General features: G+C 37.5%; 1 protein-coding gene across 1 annotated transcript in view; it reads left to right on the top strand.

Annotated features, from left to right (window-relative positions):
- Positions 1-936: 936 nt before the first annotated feature.
- The window catches only part of LOC125481260 (serine/threonine-protein phosphatase PP1-beta catalytic subunit), a gene marked incomplete at both ends in the record, with an annotated part of 17,772 nt that continues 10,893 nt past the window's right edge, over positions 937-7,815 (top strand). The window contains one exon of the mRNA XM_048592575.1: positions 937-1,068. Coding sequence (XP_048448532.1) covers positions 937-1,068 — 132 coding nt within the window. The remainder of the gene's footprint in view (positions 1,069-7,815) is intronic.

The raw sequence follows: 7,815 nt of genomic DNA on the forward strand, positions 1-7,815 counted from the left end.
TTTTGAGCGGTTGCATATGGCTGTCCCTGTTGTAAATCATGGAGTTGAGATTGTTGTTTTGAACTGACATTGACCAAACTGATGACCATGTAATTGAAGAGAGTAGGGAAAGTGGATACAATTGTATGTCTTCAAAAGTTCCAAATGGAAAGTTAGATCTTAGTATCTTACTGACTTTAAATTTTACATCATGGTAAGATCAGTATAGAATTAAGCTGTCCTAGGGGAAGAAACGGGATCCGATTTAGAAGGGAATGAGAAGGAAAGCAAAGATGATGTTGAACATATCTCTTGTTAGGCTGCAATTAGAATGTTACGTCTAATTTTGAGCACACTCCTTAATTTCTGACTGCATACAGTGTGAAGAAATTGCCAAAATTATTGAAAAGGTAGAAGGATTTTTTCATGGAGGATTATGGAAACAGGGGCTGCCTTCTATACAACAGGGAAGATTAGCAATGCTGTTCAAATTTGAAGGCTTCCAATTGAGTAAATAGTGAAATATAGCAAAGAACTATTTCTTTCGGTCAGTGAATCAGAAACCAGAGGGCATAAATTGAATATCAGGAAAGGAACAAAATGGTGAACTATTTTTCCACACAATTCCTGTCCTAACAGTTCTGTGTATCAGAAACATTAGTGGATGCAGAACTCATAGTATTGTGATGTACACCCAAACATTTAAAAATGAAAACGTTGACAAATAATGGAAAAATAGAGGATTAAGACTGTTGATAATCAACTGAATAGTCTATAATAAAACAAAGAACTGCAGATGCTGAATATCTGAAACAAACAAAATTACTGGAGAAACGGGGAAGCATCTGTAAAAAGAAAGCAGAGCTGATGTTTTGAGTTCAGTGACCCGTCAGACTGAATAATCTGTTCTAAGCTGTGAAGTTCTAATGATATACTTTATTTCTTAATCTTTTTCAGTACGAGGATGCCGCCCTGGAAAAATTGTACAGATGACTGAGGCTGAAGTTCGAGGTCTATGTATAAAATCAAGAGAGATCTTTCTCAGCCAACCTATCCTTTTGGAATTGGAGGCACCATTAAAGATCTGTGGTAAGGAGACAATTGCAGTTACTTTTGACTTTGGATCCTGTAATGCTATGAATAAGTAGTTTACCCCTAGATAGTGTACAAGGCCTAGTTATAATCTGATTTTAATGCCCAATGAATTTGGCTGATTTTCCTAGTAGATAAAGATTGCGACAGAAAACTGTCAACAGTACAGTAAAAGTTAGCTATCTTTGAGACTGTACAGCTGATATGCAAAATGATTATAACCCATTTTAAGAGCAGGCATTAATTACCTGAGACTGGTTAAAAAATAATACTGTCCCTGAATAGCTCATGTTGTACTGCATTTGGCAACACTTGATGGTGATTGGTGCAAAGAGTGGAATTTGTTTCATAAGCATTTCACTTAGAGTGCAAGAATTCTCATAAAAACAGAAACCTGAATAAATATGGTATGTATCAATAAGAAGGGTGAAAATGCAATATTTGCCTAATGTTCTTGAAATTTCTTTTAAAATTGACAAGGCAGCCATAAATTTGAGATTTCCTGTCATTGCATCATTGACTAAATCTGACAGTGAGGAGGACATTGTAAATGGAAAACAACTTGCAGCGCCTTCTCCAGGATAATTGGAAAGGGTCATTTGAAGCAAGTGAACCAAGACCGCTGTTGCAGAGCATTCAGTTACGAGGAGAGGCTTGGGATCTGATAATTTGCCTACCTTGGTTGAGGAACGTTAAATGACATTCATGACTTTGTCACATTTCTAGATAGTCTTTATGAATTTCTTTCTGCAGCTAGTCTGATAACATGTTGCTATTAGTGTTAAAGAAATTTAGCACAAACACTGGTAATATAGCTACTGGATACTTTTACAATGAAAAGATTTTGAAATAAAAGTGCACAAGGCTCCAAAAGACCATTAGAGTCAAATGACTCTTTCTCAAGTCTTCAATTACTTTGCCGAAACAAACTGTTCTTTGGCTTCCTTTTTCACCTCCCAAACCTGTAATTTCTTAGAAAGACCAAGGGAACGCAAGTACTTCCAAGTTGCATTCCAAGTCTGCAGTAGTCAATCTTGTTTGTTGCCACTGGGTCAAATCATTGAACCCCTCCCAAACACTGAGAATGTTTCATCTTCAGCATTGGGACTGAAACATCTTAGCAATACCTTTTGGAAGAACAATAAATCTTGTCTTCTCTTGTGACCTCAACATCCTGTGAATGAATAATAAAAAGAAAATTCTGACTTGCTTTCGAAAATCTAATATGCTAACTATCTGCTGATCTTATGCAAATAGCATTGATGTTTATTCAGTGTTACTGCCAATACTTGAAAGATGTCCCATTTTTTATTGGAGATGCACATGAGCTTTATGTATTATGGGCAATTTTGTTTTAAAAGTAGCTTTGTTTCAAACTAGAATAACCATTTAATGTGCAGTGGAACAGGATTAATCAATAACTGTGTCATAAAGGAGCCTTTGGTTATCAGTGACCATTGCATGATCGAATTTTGTGCTCAGTTTGAAAATGAGAAGTATGGAACTAAGACGTCTTTAAATCTAAATGAGGGTATGAAACCAGAGATGGTTAATGTGTACTAGGAAACTTGGTTAAAAGTTGGAGCTGTAAAAGTGTAGTGGATGATTTTAAGGAGATATTTCATAATTCACAAAGATTTATCCTAGTGACTAAAGGAAGACTCCTGAAGAAAGATATATCATCTGGCTAAATAGTGAAGTTCTGCCTAGTATTAAATTTAATGGAACAGTACAAGTTTCTGAAGATTACTGGTGGGTCGGAAGATCTGGGAACCTGCAAAGAATCTTATTAAAAAATACAATAATGTATGAGTAGATGTAATGTATTTAGATGTTCAGAACATTACACATTGGGCCTCTTAAAATAAGAGCCCATGGTGCTGGGTGTAGTATATTAACATGGCCACCTAATAGACAGAGTTGGGTGAAGGGGGACATTTTGTGAATAGCAGCCTTTGACTAGTGGAGTGCTGCAGGGATCAGGGCCGCAATTATTTATATGTATTATGACTTGAATGAGGTGAGTGAATGTACTGTAGGCACATGCGCGTGATTCAGAAATAGGTGGGAAAGTGAATGGTGAGGATGACAGAGAGGGTTGTGAACAGGTTGGTGATTGAGCACAAATTTGGTAGATGGAATATACTGTGGGAAACGGGAGCTTATACACTTCGGAAGGAAAAATAGTGAAGCTGGGTATTATTTCAATGGAGAAAGACTACATAAAGCTACAGACAGGGATTTAGGAGTCTTCATGCATGGATCACACAATGCTAGCAGCCATGTTCAGCAGGCAATAGGGAAGGCGAATGGAATGTTTTGTTTATTTCAAAGGGAGTGGATAAAAGAATTGATGTTTTTCTAAAACTATAAAAGACACTCATCAAACCAGCTGGAATACTGTGAGCAGTTTTGCTCCCCATATCTAAGGAAAAATGTACTGGCAAATAAAGCAGTCCAGAGAAGATTGACAAAGTTGATATTGCGTATGGAACAACGATCTTACGAGGGTAGGTTGAGCCTTTACTCATGGAATTCAGAATATTGAGAGGCAATCTTATTGAAACATACATGATTCTTAGGGGATCTGACAGGGTAGATGTGGAGAAATTGTTTCCCCTTGTGAGAGAGTCCAGACCAGAGGGCCTAATCTTAGAATAAGGGATTGTATGAGGAGGAATCTCTTCTGTGTGTAGAGAATCTATGAAATTGTTTACTGAAGAGGGCTTTTGAGGCTGGGTCATCAAGCGTATTCAAGGCTGAGATAGACACGTTTTTAATCCGTAACAGAATTAAGAATTGAAGGGAAATGGCAGGCAAAGGGAATTGAGGGTTATCAGATCAATCATAATCTTATAGAATGACAGTAGACTCTGTGGGCTGAATGGCTTCTTGCTCCTGTATCTTATGGTTAATGAAAATGGTATTAGTTTTAGACCTGAGATAAACTTTTATTAGCTAAAGGTATTAAGGTTTATGAGTCAGAGATAGTAGGAACTGCAGATGCTGGAGAATCCGAGACAACAAGGTGCAGGGCTGGATGAACACAGCAGGCCAAGCAGCATCATAGGAGCAGAGAGGCTGACGTTTCGGGCCTAGACCCTTCATCAGAAAAGGTTTATGAGTCAGTCAGGTATATGGAGTTAGGCCACAGATCAGCCATGATTTCATTGAATAGTGGAGCAGGGCTCAAAGTGCTGAATGGCCTATCCCTGTTCCTGTGTTCCTATGTTCCCATGGGGGAAAGCTAGCTAGAAATCTAAAAACATAGTAAGATTTTAAATTGAAGTATTTTAAAAAGCCCAAGTAACTAAATAATGTTTGTCCTAAATAATGGAAAGCTAGGAAATGGTGAAAGCGATGAATAGGTGTTTTGTCTCTCTTCACTGTAGAAAACGTCCAGTGATGCTTAAAATCAAGAGGCCAAAGGGAAAGAACTCTTTTAAATAGTTATCAGGGAAAATCATTAGATTTAAAGGTTGACAAGTCTCAAGGACCGGATTGTTTGCATCCTGAGATTTTTTTTTTTAAATGTAAAGAACAGTGGCTACAGGGATAGGAGAGGCATTTATTATATTTCTTAGATTCTAGAATAGACTCTGAATTTTGGTTAGAAAACAGCAGATACAAAATCTTTAATCAAGGAAGGAGGGAGACAGAAACCGGAAACTAATAGGCCTGTTATCTTACAATTGTTGTTAGGAATTTGCTAGAATCCATTATTATGAAGGTTAGAAAAGTATATGTACTTTTTAAGAAAAACATTATGGAGTCAGGCAGAGTCAACATGGTTTTGAGAAAGGGAAATTGTTTTCAAAATTCATTCATTCGAGTTCTTTTGAGGAAGTAACAAACAAAAAGGATAAGGAGGAACCTATAGATTGGATGAATTTGGATTTCCAAATGCCAGTTGGCATGGTGTCATCTCGGAGGTTACTGTGTAAAATAAGAACTTGTGGTGTAGAGGGTAATATATCAGCATTGGTGGAAGATTGGTTATCTGATGGGAAGCAGACAGTGTAGATAAATGGCCATTTTGGCAAGCTGTAACGAGTAGAACGGCACACTGCGCGATGCTGGGTCCTTAAATATTTGTAATCTATATCAGTCACTTGGATGAAGGGACCAAATGTATGAAAGCTAAGTTTGCTGATGACTTAATGGGTAGAAAAGTAAGCTTACAAAAGGATACAATGGCACAGTGGTAATATTATGGCAGTGGTAGTCTAGAGGCCCAGTCTAAGGCCTGAAGACATGAGTTCAAGTCTCATTATGATCGAGTGTGTTTCGAATTTTCGTACACAGCAATCAGTAAAGGATGGATCGCTCAAAATATTTGTGGTTGATGTAGACATACCTTTGATAGATAGAGGAGTTCAGGATTATGAGGGAGGACAGGAAAGTAGATTTAAGACTGCAGTCAGATCAGCCATGAACAGTGGTGCATGCTTGAAGAACCAAAAGATCCACTGCTAAGTCCAGTCCTTCTATGAGGGGACCTATTAGGCAGCCTTAAGGAAACCAGATTTTGGTCTCTTAAAATGAATATTTTAGGAAGCTAGCATTATCACTTTCAGGAGCTGAGATGCTAATTATGGAAGACAACATGATTGTGTGCTCAGGAGTGCTATTCATCGTGACTTGAGAATTGGATTTGAATTGGAGTCCAATAGGAACGTTTCTCTTGGACAGTGTTCAAAATTTTCATGTGATTTTCCTGTGTTCCTGAAAATCTGACCTAAATGAATGATTTTGGAAGATCTATGAACCATGTCAGGTTGGAACTATTAAACAAAAAATGTTGGTACACTCTCTCTTAAGTAGACAATCTGAAAGGCTTTAGCTTGGCAAGTTCAATCCCATTTTAACAACTTCACGTGCAAAGTTGCCATTGCTGTAAGCTTGTATTCTCGTAACTCTTCAATTCTGTCAGTGGGGGAGTTGTACTAAACAATTAGTTGTGTTTTTATAAACTGTGTTGGACTAAAGGTTTTCTGGCAGAATTGGTTGTGTTCTGTTTTGTGCTCTATTGCCACAATTGTGTAAGGTGCTTTCTGAGAGAACCTGGAAATGTTAAACTAAGTTGATTGTTAACATTAAGAACCTTAATTTTTTTGGCTTTGATGTTTGGTAAAGCTCTTACTTTTAAAAACACCGTTCAATACTTAAGGCAGGGAGTGGCTGTTGTGTTGATATATCTCATAAAATACATTTTCCTGGAGTTATGCCAATGACACAGTACAGAACATGCTGCGTTCAGCATGAATGCTAATCTGTAGTCACCATAAATCTATTTATAGTCAACTGCTAGCAGTAACCTTACTGACATTCATGTATCAGTATGAAATCCTTTCTTCCCTGGTTGTATGGTATTTAGTTAATGCTGTTGTCAGCTGGCTATAAGTTCAACAACCCAAAATATTTTTGACTTTATTTGCTTTGCTTGTTTCTCCTCACCTTGCCATAGCTAAGATTCATATATGGAAACAAATCGCGAAGAAGAATTAAACAACATAAAGGGCCAGATTAGGCAAACTAACTGATAGCTGATAGAACAGTTGATTTCTAGAAACTTGGAGAAATGCTGATTTTAAAAGTTTTAGGATGCTTTCCTGAAGGTCGAGGCAGCTGAAGTCCCTGCCATCAAGGGGAGCAAGGGCTTGCTGAACCCAGAGAGCTAAAGGGCTTTATGCAGTAGCAGGAACATTTGAAGATAATTAATATAATGTTAAGCGATAAATTTGTTCTGCAGGTGAATCCTCAATTGCAAGGCCATTTTCAAAATGTCAACTGGGTGTCGTTGCTCCCAGGCAGAGTAGCACAGCATGCTAGGGAAAGCTTTACCTGCACTGCACACTGATTTAATAAATTAAAACAGCATTCCATTTGCAGTCCTTCTGTAGATGTGCATCACTGCGCAAACAGGGCACAATCAGAAAATAAAGGACTCAACTGTGTATGGGAAAGATGTTGAAAAAAAGTTGATTTTGCATTGATCCAAGTAGCAGTTTATTGAAATAAACAGAATAATGCCAAAGTTACCTCTGGAACAATTCTGACAAATAGAGCTGCCAAATGAATTTCATAGGTCATATCAAAATAATGGAAAAGGACTATCAGTGCAGTTAATCTAGCTTCATTAGACGCCTTCCTAACATAAATATTACACAAGTTTTAACTGTATCATCTCTAGGGATGATATAAATCAGAAATCAATACCTACACTCAACGTATGACAACTGGGAAAGCTTGACTGGCTTTGAGCTAATATTGTAATGTTCCAGGCAGCCATGAATAGCTCTTTACTCTTCAATCCAGCTAATTAACTTCTGTCAAGTCTGAGTGCTTTGGAAGCACATTTTGTGCATATTCAAGGCACAAATAAGTAGATTTTGGAGAGTAATTACATGGAGATATTGAAATAGTGTGGGAAAAGCATTATGGGAGATGATCAGGCATGATCTAATTGAATGAAGGTGCAAGCTGAGGCTGAATGGCCTACTTCTGTTCCTGTGTACAACAGCAGCTTGCATTATATGTGTTTTCTTATTTTAAAAAAATGTTTTTGAAGACCCAAGGATCTTCATATATGGAAACAAATCGCAAAGAAGAATTAAACAACATAAAGGGCCAGATTAGGCAAACTAACTGATAGCTGATAGAACAGTTGATTTCTAGAAACTTGGAGAAATGCTGGTTTTAAAAGTTTTAGGATGCTTTCCTGAAGGTCGAGGCAGCTGAAGT

The sequence above is a fragment of the Rhincodon typus genome, unplaced genomic scaffold (genome assembly GCF_021869965.1).
Source record: "Rhincodon typus isolate 14 unplaced genomic scaffold, sRhiTyp1.1 hic_rhity00001467, whole genome shotgun sequence".
NCBI lineage: Eukaryota > Metazoa > Chordata > Chondrichthyes > Orectolobiformes > Rhincodontidae > Rhincodon > Rhincodon typus.